The sequence below is a fragment of the Dromaius novaehollandiae genome, chromosome 12 (genome assembly GCF_036370855.1).
Source record: "Dromaius novaehollandiae isolate bDroNov1 chromosome 12, bDroNov1.hap1, whole genome shotgun sequence".
NCBI classification, from domain to species: domain Eukaryota; kingdom Metazoa; phylum Chordata; class Aves; order Casuariiformes; family Dromaiidae; genus Dromaius; species Dromaius novaehollandiae.
In genome coordinates this window covers 21,400,196-21,420,648 of record NC_088109.1, presented here as the reverse complement: position 1 = coordinate 21,420,648, position 20,453 = coordinate 21,400,196, and the positions used below count along the sequence as shown (strand labels likewise).

General features: G+C 44.9%; 1 protein-coding gene across 17 annotated transcripts in view; it reads left to right on the top strand.

Annotated features, from left to right (window-relative positions):
- The window catches only part of FOXP1 (forkhead box P1), a 376,121-nt gene that overhangs the window by 316,430 nt on the left and 39,238 nt on the right, over positions 1 to 20,453 (top strand). For all 17 annotated transcript variants that reach the window (XM_064519202.1, XM_064519196.1, XM_064519200.1 and 14 more), the window contains one exon: positions 15,731 to 15,835. In XM_064519202.1, coding sequence (XP_064375272.1) covers positions 15,731 to 15,835 — 105 coding nt within the window. The remainder of the gene's footprint in view (positions 1 to 15,730; positions 15,836 to 20,453) is intronic.

Genomic DNA, 20,453 nt, shown 5'->3' with positions numbered 1-20,453 from the left:
CTGCACGCGAAGCACCGCAGCACTTCTTTGCATTCAGGAGAGCCCCCTTGCCCATCTCGATATGTTATATCAGACGCTAGTGAAAGCTGGATTTTATGGAAAGTGATGGCTTTGTCTTTCTGTCCTCCTTTCATTCGTTAGAAGCAGGATAATGGAATTTTTAAGCCATAGAGTTTATATTTCTGGCGGTCTGGAAGTAGATTGATAGGGAAGTTATATAAATACCTCTTATATCTTTCCAATATTAATAAAATAGTGCTTTTTGGAATAGATGGATTTTAAAGAACACAGCCAGCATTTGGAAGTGTTGCTGTTTGGATATTATATCTGTAAGGCATTGTTTTATATCTATTGCAAGGACATGTGGGAGAACATTACTGCATACATTTATAATGCATGGAAGTGACAAGGGCATGGTTGTCATGAAGACTTGCATGGGATACTAAAAACAATTTGATGTTTATTAAACAATTAAATTCCAATTTCACTGCATATAGAGCTGAACGAGATGGGTTTATGACTTTCCAACAATTTTTTATCTGTGTTTTTCTTACTCAGTTTATAAAACAAAAACCATACAGTGAAATAGATCCTCTCTCACTGAATAGATGCATGTGCTGTCTGCTAATGGCAATCTAATGAAGGAAACAATATGCCATTGCTGTTTAGTTTGAAACGCAGTGGAAACATATGAATCTGTTCTGAAGTAAGAATTTGCTTTATGCATACTGTCAAGGAGAACTGGAAATCTGTGTATCTGAGTGCTGTCACCTAATTGTGGCCCGAAGGCAATTAGGCTCTACAAATAAGGTGATACATATGCCTTTATTAGTAAAGTTCCAAATAAATTAATTAGGAAGGCATAAACATGCCACAGTATTGTTTGAGACTGTATTAGGTTAGAAGACTTAAAATCCTCAGTCGTTGCGTTGATAGGTGTCTTGTCAAAGCTTGTCGTTATGCTTTGCTTACAAATCTATTAAGTTCTTTTCAATATCAAAATACAAAATTAAGTGTATTTAGGAATACAAATAAGCAGGCTACGGACTTTGCTCTCTCTCGGCTGTGTTTGGTACGTGGAAGGTTTATGCCATCCATTTGCTGCAGTGATTGAATTACATCTTTGTCCATAAGTGGAGCGGGAGACTACACACCGGAGAATGCCGACTGATGCACTTAAGGGTTTTGTTGCAGTCTCATCAGGCATCGTGGTGCCTGCCTGGATTTCATATGACATACAAACTCCTCTTGTTTAGATGTGGTGCACCGACTTCCTCTTCGAAAGGGTATTTATCTGCAGTCAGGGCGTTGAGGCTGGTGGTGAGCAGTGAGAAGAGAGGAGCTGTGCTGTGTGTATATGAAAGCACACAGAAGACAGAAACGTAGAGTACTTGCGAAAGAGAGAACATAGGCATATGCGGAGTTTTAGTTACTTTTTGATTGCAAAGGTAAAGATTAGAAATAACCAGGGATCTGGTTGGAGCGTGACTTGGCCAGACCCAGCGCGTAGTCTCCGTATTTCCCTGTGCCCAGCTGGTTCAGGAGAACATACGTGATGTGACTGGGTTTGTGGAGCTGCCTAACCAGCCCAAGTTCGGGTGAAGTGGGGCTGCTGGAAGATTCGCAGGGGAGGTATCGGCCTTTCTGCACCCCGTTGCACAAGCCTGCAGCTTGGGCTGGCCGGGGCAGGTCGTTGCCGTACGCGTGGCTTGCTGCTTCCCCACCTCTTTCCCGATAAATGCATGGAGTTGAGCAGAACTTTGTGCGTTTGTCACCTGGAGATGAGCCTCCCTGAAGAGTGCCTAGGAGGCAAAACTTGCCCACTTGCGGGTAGCATTTCCTTTAAGAAACGTGTTGTGCTGCTGCTGCACAGCCTGGGACTTATTCTTGGCTCGGAGAGCCCTGAGTGGCTCCAGCCGGTGCCGTTTCGGTGCAGCGAGCGCTAGTGCAGGTATCTCTAGCTTAAAGCTAATTTGGCTGGTGACAGGGCACGCGGAGTGCAACACCAGTGGAATTTGCTGCTGGCTTTGGTCTGATACGACCAGGAGCTATTTATTTAGACTTAAACAACAATAAAAAGCACATAGTAAAAGCTGTAAGTGTCCTAACAGTTAACCACAGCCACATCATAATGACTGCCCAGCAGCAATAAATAATCATATACAGGTAACATTAACTTTTAGGGTGTGCCGTAAAGCTGTGCTTTCCCCCCTGCCCCTTGGGCTTTGGAGCAGGAGTGGGCTGCAGGATGCAGGTTGGTTATGTGGGAGTTACTATAATCATCGTCATCTCTGGCACATGTCATTGGGATCGTTCACTCTGTGTTTTATGCGGTTACTGATCCCACAGGTCAGATCCGGAGGTTGCTTAAAGATCTATAAAACAGGAGCAGCTCACTTGGTTTCAGTGACATTATAAGCACCTGTGTAAAAGGAGCTGGAGAGCAGAAGCTCTGCTGAACGTGTTGGGTGAAAACACATTTTAGTTATAAACAAGGATTTTAAAATAGCAGGAGAAATACAGTAATTGGTTGGTTGGCGTGCCCACGCGTCCCCGTGCCAAAGCCCAGCCTCGCAGCTGCGTAATGAAAAGCCTAAGTCCTCTGCAAGCTGCCGGAGAGGGCAGGTCCGGCGCCAGTTTGTGACACTGGCAGCAGCGGTGGCCGTCTGTGGCTGCGACAGTCGCAACCGAGTGACAAAAAACTTCTTTATGGTGAGTGGCGAATGGTGGGCAGGCTGCAGAGCCACCCCGGGATGTGGCCGTCCCAATCCGGTTGACTTCGGTGGGAATGAAATGCATTCAAAAGCAGGAGGCATCCCGCGTTCAGGGGCGCAGGTCAGGGATCGCAGCGCTGCTCCTGGGTTTTAAGTGCTCGGTGTATATGGCTTTTACAGCAGTGGAACAATTCCAGCTATAAATAATGGGTTAATGCTTTCATCCACTTGGGCTTTAAATGTATATTACCTCTATGCTTTTGTCCCACATTTTGCCCAGTTTCTGTAAGTAGCAGCAGCAGCAGCTCTGGGGTTTGGTGCACAGCAATCTGTTAAGGAGATAAATAATCTGCTTTGGTATGACACTCCTACTCTCCTCTTTAATTTGTCTTACACAAGGAAAATTATAATTAAATCATTCAGGGTAAACCCTTGAGTGTAGAGAAGGAAAAAACACACTTTGGTAAAGATTGCCAATAGAGACCAACTTCCCTGTTGTGCCGTGCAGAGACATTTATCAATATTCAGCACTATTAAAGAGAGAACATTTTGTGTGATTTGTGAGGCGGATGCCAAAGCTCAAATCAAGGCTTGTTAAGATCCTTTCCCCATGCAATCATGGGCATTCAGCATCATTAGAATTCAGCACTGACTGTGTGTTTCATGCTTTGATTTTACTCAGACAATTTAATAATGTTTATTGTGCTGATTATATATATAAATTCACTGAATGCAATAAACATACCTCAGTCATCAGTACCCTAAGGGAAATATTTAGTTATAGATACTTGTATTCACTCAGGATATGTGAAAGTGAGACCATCAACCAGCATGCAAACCTCTCATCATCTTATCAGCATTTGGGTTTCTCCAGTAACAAGTGTTTTCTCTACACAAGTAGATAAATAAATAACTGGAGTTGGTTAAGTACATCTGCTGTGCTTAAAAACATCAAGGACAGTACCTACTTTTCCTATCATACCACCGTGTCTTGATTAGAAGAAGCTTCATTATTTCGTGAAGATGAACAGCAAAACAAAGCTGGTCAACACGTGGTCACTTCAGGTGACTACTAGCTTCATAACCTGACAAGTGTCGGTGCATCCCAAAACCTCTGTGTGTAGGAGTATTCCTGATACGTGTAGGTCTGGGAAAGCAAAGCGTAGCAGAATTCCTCACTCCCTTTGGGTGAGCAGAGATCATTCCAGTGGGACCTGGAGCACGAGGTTTGCAGGCACTCGGGAGCACGTGCACGTGGGTCCCCTCGCCCAGCACACGCGGGAGCTTCATGAGCCCACTTGGGAAACGCTGCGCTTGCTGCAGCAGGAGGTAAAGACTGTGTGTTCAAGAGACCTTTCTCCATCCTCCCATGTTTGACTTCGGATGTCTTTATTCCCCCTTCCTACCATACTTGACTCATGTCCTTCCCCATAAGGAAGCAGCCACCTCATAGGAAAAATAGATGGAATAAACAAGGGGATATTTAAATGACTTTTTCTTGCCAGCATCACAGGAGGAAGGAGCCTTGAGAAAGCTCTGGAAGGAAATGAGAGGGATGGCATGGCAGACCATTGATCTGCTGTTTAGCCTTAATGCATTGTGTTTGACTGTTGTTATCTCACATGCCAGCTGATCCTCCATCAAAATCCCAAGGCTCTTAGATGAGGGCATTGGGATTCAGCACACAATTAAGAATTACAGATTTTGGTCCATTATTAATGCTCTGGATGAAACAGTTCAGCCTACAGTCCATATGCTCCCAGGGCCTGATCCTCTCTTGGCCTGCATCTTTGCGTAGAGTCCTTGGCATTCGTTCTGCACTGGTGCCAGCATCAAATCCGCTCATCCGTGTCAGCTTCTCTCAGTTGCTCCATGCCATTGGTTCCTGCTCATTATACTTCACCATCAGCAGAGTTTTGTTAGTTTATCTCAAATCCATTGCTCCTTAAAACATGGGTTCTCCTGCAACATTTCCTCCCAGAAGGTATTCCCACCTTTGGGAGTGGAGCTAGGGCATTTCACCTTCTCTGTGGCCACAGGTGAAGCTTGAGCAGTTGTCTCTGTGTCGGCTCTCTCCACATCCTTTGGGACCTGTACCTGTTGGATGCATACTATTCCCCTCCACTGTATGTGGATTGAATGGAGAAACTTGTGGTGGAAGGGTTGGAGGAGGAAGGCATCTTCCTCATCAGGTGGCTGCTTGCCACTGCCCTTCCCAAGGTCAGCAGGGTGGCCGGGCTCAAGGAAAGGGCAAAGTGGAGATGTTTCTCCTGCCGAATGTATTGAGCATCAGAAGGCATTGCAGTCCTCAGAGAAACACTCTTCTTGCGACACACTTTATCGTGAATTGCTAGGACCGCCTTAGGAACGACAGCCAACGTTACTGGGTTGCCCACCACCCGTGTTTTTCTGTTCTTCCTCATTGTAGCTGTGGCAGATGTAGATCCTGTGTTTGGCCTGAGGGGTCTTAGGGCTACCCAGCTGCCTGAGCTGGGCTTAGCTTAAAAAGCAGTACTAGATCCTCTCTTCTTTTTTTTCCCCTCAAAATGTGAGCAATGCTGAGGGGATGGAGCAGGGAGCTGGGCTTCGGAGAGCGTGCTGCAAGACCGGGCTGAATTCAGCCTAGTTTGCCTCAATGCGCTAATTTCAACCAAAACCCTTCAAAAAGTAAGTTGTTGAAAAACCACATGTGTAGGCATACAAGACCGTGTTCAGTAGCTGCACGGTTATCCCCACTCTACGAGTCCGAGCTATTCGCTTGCCTCAACGCGGTTCACTCACCGCAGGGCTGAGTTGGAGCCGGAGACTATCTAAGCTTAGACACGCCGTTGCGCAGCCGCGTCTCTGAAACTTGGGCTTAAACGATCAAACTCTGAATGTAGTCGCTGTGTTTCTCGTTGTGCCGAGTGCTAGCAAGATGCCTCAAGGTCCTCAGCTGGTGGCCGCAGCACTGGTGGCAGCGGCAGCCCAAGCTGGGAGCCGGCCGTGTGCTCCTCCAGTAACTGCGCACAGATACGGCTCGAGCATCCCGCTGCCGTCTCCAGCTGGCACCTTCTTCACGGCCGAGAAGTCCCCATGGGTTTCTCCACGCTCTCTCGTCCTGAGTCACTCTTCTCTGTAATCAGCTTTTAAAAAAATCATGACTCAGACCTATCATTGCATATCTCTGGTTTTAAACTTCCTCAAGCACTTCTTACTGCTATTATTTGTCAAATTTGGGTGTCTGTTGTCCTCTGCATTTCTGCACCCACTGTCTTCCACGGCCATCACTCTTTTGAGAAACCCTCCGATGAATTAGTCGCACAAGACCGCTTCCTCATCAGCCTGTGCTGGATTCCTTAATGAAATCATGCATTTCGGAGAATTGTTTCGCTAAACCCTGGAAAACCATTTCTAGTTTATTCTTTTTCCCCTGCAAAAGATGCGAAGTTAAGCAGTCTGTAATTACTTGCTGCGGTGTGTGGCCCTTTGCTGAGCGAGGGTGCTGTGATCGACACGTTGCAGCGCTGGGGAACCTGAGCTGACATCAGAGCACTCCTGAACCCGAGCGGTTCATTGGTTTCTGGTCCCATGTAATAATGATCAGTCGTACAACTCCAAACACTAAGCTAATGTATCAAAAAGCACTTAAAATAGATTGGGTGAGCCTTGGCAGACACAGAACAGAACTTTTCCAAATTTTAGCATATGTATTGTTTTATTCCTCCATCTGGCCAACAGATCATTGTTTGATATCTGAGTGCTTTGCATATCTCCTCCCTTTTCTTGCAACTGAGATACTTACACGTGCATTTAATACGGCTTAATGCTATTTTTACATACCGGAGAAATAGCTGATGGCTTTCTGTTAATTGCATACACTTTGCAGTTAAACTTTTACTAAAAGATTCCTGTCTAAATACTTAAAGTCCAATGAAAATTTTGTCCTCTTCTTTTATTAGAGGTGTTTATGTAGTAGTCTTAAAAAGTGACCTGTTTTTGTTTTACTGCACCGTGGATTCCTGGTATTTTTCTTTCCTCCTGTGTGCAAGTTGTCCTTCCTCGGCGTTTGCCCTGGAAATCCAGCTATCCTCAAAGCTGAACAGGGAGCTAATGAAGAGCTGTTTTATTTTCTATCATACATATCACAGCCAGAGAGTGGAAAAGAAACACCCTTGAAAATACCATAAAAGTAGAGGATAAGTCAGGTGATTTTTGTGTGACTGTTTTCTCTGCTGTTCAATAAAAATCAAGCAGTTAGTATGACAGCTGTTATATCATGTTATATCGTACTGCTAAGATATTGAGTAGCATTTAAAGTAAAACTCCACCATTAAACTGTATAAACTTTATCCGTTTCACTATGGTTTAATGGAAAAAAATGAGTTTTTCAATAAAATGACATCATTTTTCCCAGGTTGTAATGTTCACTTTACAACTGTTTTTCTTTAATTCAATTTATTTTACTTTTCTTTTTCTTGGCATCCCTTTTTTCTTACAGTTTGGAGAGGGGGAAATCTCTTTTCGTTGCGCAGCTCGGTACCACTCAGACCTCTTTTCCCTTCCCTCCACCCCCCCGAACATCTTGTGCTAATCTTGAGCTCTTTTATATTGGTCAGATAGGGTTATATATTCAAAGTAGTGAGATGCACTTTGAAATCAAATAATTTGTTAATGCGATGCATGACTATACCTGCTGCATATTTGAGGGCTGGGGGACGGAGCCCAAGGAAAATCGTAATTTATTCCTTGCTGCCTGGGTCTTAGCAATATTTGTGTAATCCGGACAGGTTTTTTCCATATAGCTGGTGTTTTTAAGGGGATGGGGATTTATTTTTCTGCTGTGTGAGGAGGAGAGGCACGTGTGTATTATGAAGTGTATTCTTCTCATTAAAACAATGGTGTAAGCCCAGACGGGGAAGCTGCTAATATGCGTTGCAGCTTGTCAGTTCGGGCTGCATGAATAAAGGAGATAACTATTCCTTCGGGAAGCCGTCTCGGGAGCCGAGCAACAGATCCGCTAGCCAGAGAATTCTTTTAACTGTAATTTTCCTTTTTGCGCGTACTCCAAAATAACATCACGACGGGTCCTTAAATACCACTTCATCCGCAGAGCACGATTTCCCGGCACAGGTGGTGCTAATATAGGACAGTCCCCCAGGCGCTTGTCGCCAGGAGTTGTACAGCTTGTTCGGTGTCTGCATCCATATGGCAAGCTGTCCCGTTCATGGGAAGACATCGTAGCTGTGCCTGTGGGTGCTGTGGTCAATGTAGTGGAAAAAGTAGATTTTAACTCTCGGCAACCTATGCTCTGCTGTCTGTTTTGTTGTGGGATCCGATTTACAAGGTGGAAGGGGGGGGGAAAAATAAAAAAACAGCTTGGCCGGGAGCGCATCCCAGGCAGAGGCGGTCCAGGGGTGCCCCGGCCCCGCTCTCCCCACGGCTCTGGGGGAAACATCCTTGCCAGCCTTTGCACTGCGAGTTACCTCCCAAGGCGCACAGCAGCCAGCAACGTTAGCGGGCCATGTATGTCCCGCAACTCCACTTCTTTATCCTTTTTTTCTTTTTTTTCCCTCCTTTTTTCCCCTGTTGCTCGGTTCTCACGGCACCGCGGTTCGAGCGCGGCTGCATCCGTGGGGTTTACGGCTGCGCCGGTGCCTCTCGTCCCGGCGCCAGGTGTTTTTCCGCTTTCCCGCGACTGTTTGTTATGCCTTTCGGTAAACACAAACAAATAGACGGCGCGGCACCTGCGGCGGCATATGCTATTTACACTACCTGCGCCGCGCAGCCCGCTTCCCCGGGGCGCAGCGTTCTGCGTGCCCAGGGCGTCCGGCAACTCAGCGCTATTTCTCCTTTCCAGCACTAATTTATCGTAATTGATTTTATGGACATTTTGCAGAGCGGCCGCTTTTCTAGGGGCTGCAGGAGTGCTTGGTGGGCGAGGGCGTCCCAGGCACGTGTGCGTCCTCTCCGTGGTGTGGCCGTCACCTCCTGTGCGGGTCGTGCCGTGCCTGTGCGACAGCGGTGCAAAATCCCGACGTGAGTAATCCACGTTAGTCGTCTCCCGTGACGTCTGGCCGGTGCGTCTAAAGGTGGGAGACTCGCCTCTGCTCTCAGCGCAACTGTTTTGTTAAACACGGCGAGATCCTGTTCCGCCGTGTTTTCTTTTCCTATAAATTTAAATGTAACAACAGAATATAAATTACAGTAAAATAACATTGGCAAACAAGATCTTTTATATGTATGTATGCACATCTGTAATTTTACACCTCGGTCCCGGTGAAGTCCAAGGTCTAATCCTATGTTTTTGAAGTTGAGCGTTTCTTAAAAGCGTTCCTGAATCGGGGCCAAGGCCTTGCAATCTCCTCCTCGCCTGCCCGAGGAATTGGGTGTGTAGGAACAACAGCGTTGCTGGGCTGAAAATCGGTAAGAAAAAACCAAGAAAGTGGTAGGATCACATTTTTTTCCTAATTAAACTAAGGTACTGAATCAGTCCCTTTTCATCTGAATAAATTAGAGGACTGCTCAGAGAGGAATAAAATGAGATTTAACAAGGATAAGTAGAAAGTAGTCCAGATAGGAAATAAAAATTCCAAACTGTGTGTTCAAAATGACATGTCCGCTGCTCGGCATCAATTATGTGGGAAATGACGGAGGCATGATAGGGGCTGCGAAATTAAGGTGGGACGTTGCTGTGCCATGTCTCAGCTAAAAAGGTAAATGCGTCACGGGAGGTATAAACATGTGTGTTGCGTCCGAGTCCTTCTTTTTTCCGGTTATACATTATGCAAAACCAGTTGAACCACAATTAGAGTGTGATGTACAATTGGCCACTCTCTGGCAGGAAGGATAAAGAGAAGCCGGAGCAAATACAGAAGAGAACAGCTAGGATGATAAAGGAGTTGGAGGGAATAGGCTATGAAGACAGATTAAAGGGAATTAAAGATCTACACCCTGGAAAAATAGAGGCTCTAGGAGGATGTGATTATGGTATGTAAGTACATGAAGTGATGCTACAAAGAGGAAGAGGGAAAAAATTGTTCTCATTAGTTAGCAATGCTGGAATTTAAAATCCAGCATTTCAAATCATGTGTGTCTTGGTGTATTTGATGTACTTTTCACTGCAGTACCTAGGCACAAGGTTGAAATAAAAAAAAATGTGATTTTTAAGTAGTAGAGAAACTTGTTAATGGTAAATTCAAGTGCAGGAATGGAACTTCCACCTGAGATAAGTGACGGATTCAATACTGTTTTTTTTTTTTTTTTGCAATGGGCACTTACTTTTAAGTGGTCTGGAAATACGTTCAGTTCCTCTGAGGAAATTACATAGGGCAGGGGCTGTCCGGGCCCTGTGGCAGTTTTGCTGCGGGGTTGAAAGTGGGGGATGACCGCTGAAGAAGTATGTAGTACGTTTAGAGCTTCTTAATGTTGACTTTTTTTTTTTTTAATCCAAAACATCGGTTCACAGATTAAAACCAGAAGATGATCATTATAATTATCCAGTCTGGTTATACTCTTGCAGTGGGCTGTGGGGACGGAGGGTGGAAGGAGGAGGAACATGAGCCAGATGGGTTCTTTGTCTTGCTGCAAGCGGTCCAGCACGCTCCGTGCAGCGGGAATTTGCAGAAGAGCGCCCCGGCTAGCGTAAGCGCGGCAGGCAGCGATTCCCGGCGCGTTGCTGGCCTTGGGTTACGATAGCAATACCACGTCTCCGTAATTTTTGATTACGTAAGTGTGCAAGTTAGTGCACACAGGTTAGAAGACAGGATTTCAGCCTGTAGGCTGCAGTTTTTACCTGATCTATCTTAAATAGGGGTAGTCCTTTAAAAGGTAATACACCACTCCTGTTGCATCCAGTAGGGCTTGATGAGCTGCTTCTAGTCCTAGGTCTGGATGTAGAGTAAAGCAGCGGGGAAGAAAAGAAAGGCTTATAAAGTAACCAAAAACGTGCAAGCCAGGCAAGGTACTCCGCGAAGAGCTGCCACTGGCCATGCACATCAAATGACACCTTCACCAAAGGCCCCCGACCCGCTGCCAAGCTTTATCCACCGGTAAAGTGGAAATTGTCCTGCTCCTGTTCAGATCAAATACCTGCTTTCTGGGCAGTTACTGGTGCCATTGGAATATATGGCTTAATATTCTTCTTGAATTTATTTTTTTCCCCAGTGTAGAGAGGAGAGTTGGTGCTAAGCCGTGCTAGCATGAATTCACAGGGGTTTGCACCAGTGAAACGCCACTGCAAAACACATCTCTGTGCAATGGATTTTGTCGTGAAGGCAGGAATGTGCATTAGAGGAAAGGTGTCTGCCCGTTGTTGGTGACCGAGGAATCGGTTGGTAGAAAGACTTAAGCATTGCTGTTTCCATTTTGATTTTGAATCACGTAGAGTAAGTGTTTGCAACTCGGAGACTTTTGGCCTTTTCGCCGGCTTTACTTCTCCAGTGCCTTTTGCTTAGCTGTAGACCTCGGCAGGCAGTCCCGAACACGGTGCACTGCCTCGGGTCCCGACGGCATTTTGCACCCTCGAGTGCGGGACTGAAATGGGGGCGTTTTGCCTCGCTTGCTCCATGATCTGCGTCGGGACGAGGGGGGACGTGGCGCGACGGCCGAGCCGTGTGCTCCTGCCTGGGCTGTGCGCTCAGGTCCGCTTCACGGGCAGCTGGCAGAGTTGCAGTCACTCCTCGTTGCCCCTGGGAAATAATAAATAAATAAATAAATAAATAAGAGGCCATTCTGCTTGCTTTGGGGGCCCTGCTCAGACCCCTTGCAGGAGGAGAGCGGGAGGTGTGGTACTGGTTTAGTTCAGCATGCGGGTGGCTCGGTCATCTTCTCTGCACCGCTAAAATGTGAGCAGCTGCTTCCTGACTGTGCTGGAAAATCAAGGATGCTTCTCTGCAGCACCGACTTTCCTTCGTGTTTTGGCAATGATTATTGGCCCAAGCAGACGTGGAAGAGATACAGTGCAATATGAAGTATTTCGGCATCATGAATATTTAAAATATGGTCCACTGTGTGGCAGAAAAACTATTACTGAGGCTCATGGTTGCTTGGTTTTTGTATCCACCCATGATTTTTTCCACCAGTGTTTAAAAGCATGGTGCCCAGTTTCACACAGTTGGTAGATATGGGTTGAATTAGACCATACAGCACCGATAGCTTTCTCGCCAGTGCTTTGGTCACTGTTTTCCAGACACTTCGAGCGTTTCTGCCTCTCTTTTGGGTATACTGTCCTTCTGGCTCCCCATCTGGGCTTAGCTGTCCACGATTTCTCAATAGCGTGTGGGTTTGTGTCCCAAAACGTGAGTCTACCACAGCACAGCAGATCCTTTCCAGGAGTTAATTGGCTGTAATGATGTGAGTGACTTGTTGTTAAAGTACAAGCTTACGACAACATGAATTGTTGGAGAATATGGTGAGTTTGCTTCCCGTACTTCTGGAGATCTGCAGCAATACATGTTACTGAGCCTGAGGAAGGCGGAAGGAAAAGCGCTTTGTTTATCTTTCATCACTTTGGAAATTACCTATTGTTATAAAAATCACTTCCACTAACTCGTGCTAAATCCCCAATATCCAACCATGAATATGCCTTTGGGAAGGAGAGGGTGGCAGAAACAACCACCTACTCTAATGTGTCATTAGAAATCAGACCAAAACTTGCTCATGCTTGCCGATGTTCTGGTCTTCTAAAATACCGCCGTAGGCAGGGAGACCAGGGATGCATCCGGATTTTAGAAACCGTGCTTGCATACAGACAAAATATTATTGAACAATTAAAAATACATGTTTATATTGTGCCCACAAAACTGTTTGCTTATGTATTGAATTTAAATCTTCATTTTCTACCTCTGTTTGCTTAAACAAAGTGAGTACTCAGATCAGCTAAAGGAAAACAGAGTTCTCCATTCATTTCCACGGTCTGTTTCCTTTTTGCGTTATATCTGCTTCTGTGTGAAACCACTCTTGGTTTTGTTTTGAAGAGGTGCTTCTTAAGGTGCTATCTCTAAACAAGTGACAATCTATAATATCTTCAAAAGTGGGATGGCTAAAATAGCACTAATCCGGTATTGACATGTAAAGGTCACCGAATGCACTGCTGAAAAATTGGAGAATGGGATGGGCATGGCGAGCTTTGAAACGACCAGCCGCCCACTGCTAGTGCCTGTCCTCTTCTTTAAACGCGGAGGGGTTTTTTCTTCTTGAAGGTATCTATTTTTGGTAAGTTTCAGAAGTTGCTCGGCTTTGTTGAATGGCAGTGGAAGCTATATATAGGTGTTAAGTATGTTGTGCTTAGCATCTTGTTAGCGAAATGACCTTTTAAGTTCCTGTTTATGGTCAACACCAGGCTTTCTGGTTACTGACAGCACCACGCGTTGACATCCTGAGCGTAGCTCACCCTTGGTGCTCTCTTGGTCGTTCAGTCGTTTTCCTTGGCCACAATGCCAGCGTATCATGTCCTGCGAGGTTCGTCCTGTCCTGCATGAGATCCCTGGAAAGAAAAGAGATTTGCACTCGGATTTAAAAAATAAATACAAATCTCTGTAGGACTCTTTCCGTTGACTTGGCCATGGCCTTTCGGCTGTTGCGAGGAAACTCAAAAAAAAACCCTGCTGGGGTTTCAGCCGTGTGATGCCCGTCGGTACTGTAGTGAGACGTACGGTGTGGAAGAGCCGTGGAGGGCTTGCTCCTCGCTTCGGGGCACGTGGCGTTTCTCCGGTCGTCTTGGTGTATGGGTGATGTTCACTGTGTTAGTGAATATGCTGAGTTTTTTTGAGTGCTGCCAAACACACTGAAATCGCAACTCTCGTGGTCTTTGTGGACCTTAGTGGAGTCTTGACTACTTTCTCACGCTTTTCTTTATTCGCTGCTGGAGGGAGAGGGGTTTATTCAGGCCCAGCAGCCACTGGAGCGGCGTTACAAGGGGGCTGCGGTGCGGTGCCTGGGCAGGGAGAGGGGAGGGAGCTCCCGAAACCCGCTTTGCTGCAGAAACCAGCGTTTTGGTGAACCGTACTCGTAGTGCAGGCACAGCTTAAATCGCGCTGTTTTCCCAGTTACTCTCTTCTGCCACTTATGGAGGGCGGTTGACCCTCAGCCTGTCTGGCTTGAGTGAGCAGTGTCCCCTCAACCATCTCCCGCGTTTCTCGACTGATGAAACGTGTGGTATAGCATTTTTTCTAATTTCTTTGCAAGGAGAGCATTGGTGCCTTTGTTCTTTAAAAAACTCATCAGACAGAGCTGCTCCCTGCTTGCATGTTTTAAAAACTGGTTAAGTTAAACCCGTGCAGTGTTTCCTTATAGAAAAAGCCTTTGTGAGTGGGGTTTTGTTTGTTTTTCTTTTTAGGGAACTAGCTTGCTGATTTTGTGTGTGTATATATATATGTGTGTGTGTGTGTGTGTGTGTGTGTGTAAATATATATATGTGTATATATGTGTGTGTATTTATATAGGTTTACTTTAAGAACTGTTTGAAAACAGTCAAAATGACGATTTTAATGAAAGCACAAATCAGATTCATGTACACCTTCTTGTAATACGTCTTCCAGTCAGGTCCATGCTTTTTTTTCACTTGAAGAGCAGTTTAAAAAAAAAAGCTTTCAATTATCTTCAGATTCTTGTTGCACCTAAACACAGAAGTGACAGAATCTGGGCAGGATTTTATCATGCAACTTCTTTGTATTTGAGGTAACGTCGCAGGAGTATGTTCTACAGTGATCTTGCTATCCAGTGCTTAAGAAATAATACAAGAATAAAATTTGGTTATAGTACACAGGCAGATAATATTGCAGAACAAGAATAAATGGCGTTTCCACATGTGTATAAACGTAAAATGGCAAAAAGTAGGTGTTTATCCATAACGTTACCTGTAATCCAGGCTAAAATAAGTCATAAAACCACACCTAGATGCTGGTATGTGTTCATATCCTTTGTGTATGTTTGAAGTTTGTAATATGGCACAGGCATACTCTAGCAAAAAGATTGCTATGAAAAATAGATGTGTGCATGAGCATAAAATAGAGATTTTAGTATTATTTTGACTTTTTTATTTAAAGTCATCTAAGGTTATGGAAATTGTTGCAAAAATAATTCCTTTACTTAAGAAATTTCCATGCAGAAGTTGAATAAAGAAGATATTTTAGAATATGGTTCATCAGTTAGTGCAACAGATACATTTCCCTGAGCACCACATGGCCTGGATCAAAGCGTCTCATGACTTGGATCAGTGCAGCCAAATCATTACGTATTGATTGGAATCCCGCTGAAGGATTAACCCCTTCGTGTGCACCAGAATTTGTGCTTTAACCCTGGTTCTGGTAGTCAGAAAGCTCTGTGACATCTCTGCCAACTCTTAGCGAGGTTGGTAGCCCCCGCTCACCCCTTGGACTGAAGAATTCTGTGATTATGTGGTTCCTTTTTTTATGATGAATTTTACATTTGAAAACACTGCTGAATCTTTTCGGTGGGATATAAAAAGGCTGTACTTGTGCAAAAAAAAAAAAAAAAAAAAAATAAAAGGCCTGTAAGACCAAAAAAAAAAAAAAAAGAAGAAGAAGAAAAGGATAGATAACGTGGTGGGAAAGCGAGGGCTGCAGACGCGGTGCTTTTCCTCTTTCCGTCGTGCTCTGCAACGCCTTAGGTCCTGGTCGTATTGTGTTTTAAGAATACATTGCTGTATGGGGATGACATCTCTTCCTGATGAAGTTGGAGTGTAAATATGCAATGTTCATAAATTTCTCAGCAAAATATCAAGCAGGATATTAAGCAGGTCTGTCAAGTGATTTCTCCCCCGTCCATGTTAATTTAAATTCTTTACAAAGCTTTTAATTAATGAATGAAATGTAGGAGGATAGCTAAGTAAGAATGACACATGCCTCGCTGCAAAGGGTGTTTAATTCTGTTTTGAAGAACCACGGGCAGAGTCAGCTGGGTACCGCGCGGTGTGAGGGTGTTTGGGGATCTGCTGTTTGTCGCTCTCGGTGGTTGGGGCGGTGAATTGGTGGAGGACCTGCGGTCACAACACTTTCTCTCTTTCTTTCCTCCAGTTTATCCCATGAGGAGCACTCACATAGCCATCCGCTCTATGGACACGGTGTATGCAAATGGCCAGGCTGCGAAGCGGTTTGTGAAGACTTCCAGTCGTTTCTAAAGTAAGAACGGTTTTTTGGCACTCGCGTTGTACAGGAAGCATGCCTCGAAATTTTGTGTGCTGTCACTAACCGTGGGCCTGATCCAAAGCCCACTGAAGTCAACAGAAAATTCCCTTTAACTTCAGTGGCTTTTGGATCAGGCCCAAGAACATTTTAACAGGGGATAGTAAATTATCCCTGTGGGGAAAGTGTGGTCTTGCACAGTGTATTACTATAAAATGTAGTGTTTGCAATTCTGCAGCCCGCTTTTTTTTTTTAATTATTATTTAGATAATTTTTTAAGTTGCAGTATTGATAAGGTAAATAATATAACCTTGATTTAACCTTGATTTCGCTTTAATTTAGAAATTTAGTCTGAAATTAACTCCGTAATTGAACAGAGAATTGCAGAGCGTCACGTGAAATTTAATTTATGTCAAATAAGTAACTAATGAACAAAGTCTACACTCCTAAAAATAAACTATAATTATATTAATTGGGCCCCTGCAGTTTGCTGCAGACCTTTCCTCGCTGCCAAAGAACGCAGTTGTACACGTTGCATAAACAGTGCATTACGGACTAGCATGTGGTAGTGCGAGCATCCAGCGCCGGGGAGGAGAGGCAGCTCTGATACCTCCTCGCACGTGGCTGCCGTGCAGCTGCGTCATCAGCCTTGCTTTCTCTCCGGGTAGATGGCCAGGTACACGTACGCTTCTGGTACGCCAGGTTCCTCCGAAGTGCCGTGGCTGTTTTGCCGTTAGGTCTCAGAAAGACCAGCTGCACCAGCACTGCTCATGATTTAAGTGCGCAAAGGGGCACGTTCTGCTTTGCCGTACGATGGCGATCTCTTGAAGTTAATCCACGTAAATACGTGGAATTCTTCAGGATGGATAAGCAGAATTAGTCCCAAAACTCCTAGTTAGGTCTTTCTGGGGCAGTTCCCTGGATTTTGGGGGGGATAAGGGAGGAGAGGAAGACAGCAAGTGAGAGGATGTCTATTAGTGAGATACAGATAGATTTTTGCTTTCAGAACAAAATGGGCCAGTTCTGCTTCCACTGAAATCAGTGGCAAAATCCTCCCGAATTCAGTAGGAGCAGCATTGGTCCTAGTATAAACATATATCGCAAGTAAGGAATGGTAGAGTAATGAAAAGGTTGTCATTACAAGAGGATTACAAAATAAGAAGGTACTAGTCATAAATTTCCATGAAGGGTGGACTCATTTCTTTTAATTCATCCTGTTGTTCACTTAAGTGAAATAAATGCTACTCTCTCCATACTTGCCAGCTCGTTCATATTCATATCCCATACTATAGCATTTAGACCTTTAAAACAATTCTAATTTTTACTACATTTAACACCAGGAAAGGTGCTGTGGTAGCCTTAGATGCTGGAGTAACTCGTGTAGTCGTGTAAGGTCAGCACATGCCGCCTTCCTTCCCTTGGTGTCCTCCGTTCCACATCAGGTCTGCTGGTTTTAGTAAGACTGCTTGGGGAGCAGTGCGCTGCCCGACGCGATTTATGTGTAGAAAATAAGTCACGTGGCATGGGTGGAGACAAGATTGGTTTCCTCCGATGTTTTTGAGTTGTTTCAATGAGTAGACCAAGTCGGCCGGTTCACCTGGAGGAGATGCTGTGAGCCATCAGTAGGTAGAAATAGCATGAAAACCATTACAAGCCTAAGGTGGACATGAATGACTTGCCAGCAGGAAATGGCTCCATCTACTCCCAGCTCCAGAATTTCAGTTCTTTTATCACTTATGCTTTCAAAGCATCCATCTTTTTTTTTTTCCTTCTCCCCCATCAAAACCTTTCAACAGAAATATTTTGTGTGACTTTCTTAAACCCATTGACTCGTGTAAATTTTCTCATTATCCAAATTCTACAATGTAAGAAGCTTTCTCCAGACAAAGTCGCATTGTTCAGAGTGATATTTAACCCAGAACAAATGCAGAAATGAACGTCCCTGGGCAGCCTATTGACACTGTTAGGAAGGGAGCGTTTCTTCATAAAATGATACCGTAGCGTTCAAGTCTCCTGTGGAGCATCCGTCCTTAAATTATATTGCCATTTATGAAAATTCATTACGCAGTGAAAAGATAACCGGTACATGCTTTAAGTTTGTTTCTGGTACTTGTATAATCCGTGAAGATCTTTCGACAGTCCCCTCAAGAGAAAAGCTCTTGTTTACCGAGTGAAGTACAGGCGGTGTATCAATTGAGCATTGCTTAATTTCACTTACCTCCGTAAAAAGGCCTGTTAGAAAAAGCAAAGCAGAGTTGTATGTGGAATGAAAGCCCTGTATGCCAATAAAATGATTCTGCAGTTAAGGGAGGAAAAAAGGACTCACAGGTCTAAAACATGGTTCATTTCTTTTCCTCCTGAGGAAGAAATATCATAACTGTTGGTAAATCAAAACCAGAGATTTGACACTCTTCTGTGATCATTCGGTAGTGTTTGTTCCCAAGGTGAGGTACACCACAGGGCCCTTGATTTCAAAGATAAATACTGTACAAATAACGATCCTAGTTGTCTTTCACTCACAGCCAACAGGAGGATGCTTATCAGAACCAGCAGATACACAGTCTATTGTACGCATTTATTTCCCTATTTCTTTCTGAAATAAGTTGCAGTTTTAGTGTTGTTTTTTTTTAATCTATCAGCCATTGGTTATCATGTGATGTTACATCAGTTAGAGCTAACTGGTAGCAGCAGGGGCTTCTGCTAAGCCTAATGAAACAGTAGCACCCTGCATCGTCCAGACTACTTCCAGAGCCTAAAAACAAAAACAAGTCCGGTCGCACTGCTGCGACCTGATGGCCTTCTGCCAAGCCGTAGGAAGCAAGGTGAAGGCTGGAGGGTGCACACGTGGCTTGCGTGCTAACTAGGATCCCCGTCGTAAGCTGCAACGAAAGAGGCAATCAGTAGCACGCAGACTTTCCTTAAAAATTGACTATATTCTTGATTTCATTTGCATGTGCTTAAAGACCGTTGCAGATAGGGAAATATCTATACACGTATATATACAGATAAACATATATGTATGTGCCCCTATACAGCAGCTCGCTTAGGAAATCACTGCTGGAGGGAGGGCGGCTTATTCAGCAAGGCAGCCAGGCAGCCAGGCACGCGCTGAAGGAGAAGATTGAATGTGGTTTATTCCCCCCCCCCGCCTTTTTTTTGCTTTTGATTGTGATTTGGATGTGTTCAGTCGTGGCCGTGCCCTTTCAAAATCACAGATGTCCTTTAAATGCGGCACGCGCACCTTTGGAGGGACCCTGCAATCCTGCCTTACCTACGGTGCTGCCAGTGATCTGCTGCGGGCGAATTTAGCTTTGAAGAAACCAAGGAGAGCTCATGTGAAAGAAACTACTAAGTGCACTCTGTAATGTTTTCACAAGTGTTTTTATCATGGTAACATCTTGTTTACTTTAGTTGCCTGCCTAAAACTACTTGGAACATGTTAAGAAAACATTTCGAGAAGGCTTCTACAAAGAGGCTTTTGTTTAGCAGCAACTGTGAGACTGCTCGGCTCACAAAGGTGTTAACTTTCAACCCCTTAAGCACTTCCACATGAAATTCCAGCAACTATGTTTGTGGTTTTGGAAAAACAAAGTGTATATGAAGGCAGCCAGGTATATGCTAATACATGTTGAAGGAGGCCCGGAAATCATAAATTGTTCCAAACGCATTAATTGCTATCATTTGCATGTCAAAATGCTCCGCAGCGAAGTCGTCTCCGGTTAGCACAGCGGAGACGTTTGACCGCGTAGGTAGCCAGGGCAGCGAGGAGGCTGGTCCGTGTGCGTCTGGATGTTGTAAATCCCCGGCAGGCCCAGCCGGACGCCCGGGCGCGGGAGCCGGGTGCCGGTCCACCCGCGGGGCAGTGCCGCGGCGCTCGCCCATGGGAGAAGCCACCCGCTTCGCCGGGCGTCGCGTGTCCGGCGCTGCCGTCCCCGTGTCCGCCTTGCTCCCGCGACGTCCGCGTTAACCTTCCCGGCGTCGCGCGCGAGTTCAGGACCTTTCCGATAGTCGCCTGGCGGAAAGAGGTCAGGGTGGCCCAAATCCCACAGTGCCCTCTAGTGACACCTGGGATATCGGTAGGAAAAGTTTTCGCCAAGCAACCCAACGATAACATCACAAATATCCCCGCGCTTGGCCCTCCTGATGAGCGGATGAGAAGCTAGCGAGCTTGAACTAACTCGCGTAATTCCACTTTTATATGCACGCATAAATATTTTTAATCTCGCGGCTAGTACGCTGGTTATGCTAGAAAATACCTCCAATGTCTCTCTGCTATATATTACGAAATATTTCCGCAGCCTGGGTGTAGATACCGAGGCATATTGTCGTGCATTATTACGCTTTATCTTTTAAGGTGCTCTTAGTTTATGTTTCACATTATAATTTCCGGTGTGTAATCAGAAAGCATTACTTAAGAGACAAGGATCATCTTTGTTTCATACTTTTATTGACACTGTCTACCGTATTACTGCTATGTCTAAATGGTAAAATTTATTATTAGCAATAGTGTCACAAAAGTCTGAGACAGCGATTTTCCTTTCAATAAAAGTAGTTAAAAACCTTTTAGAAAATCCATAATTTTGATTGCTGGTACTTCATAAATGTATAACTGGTA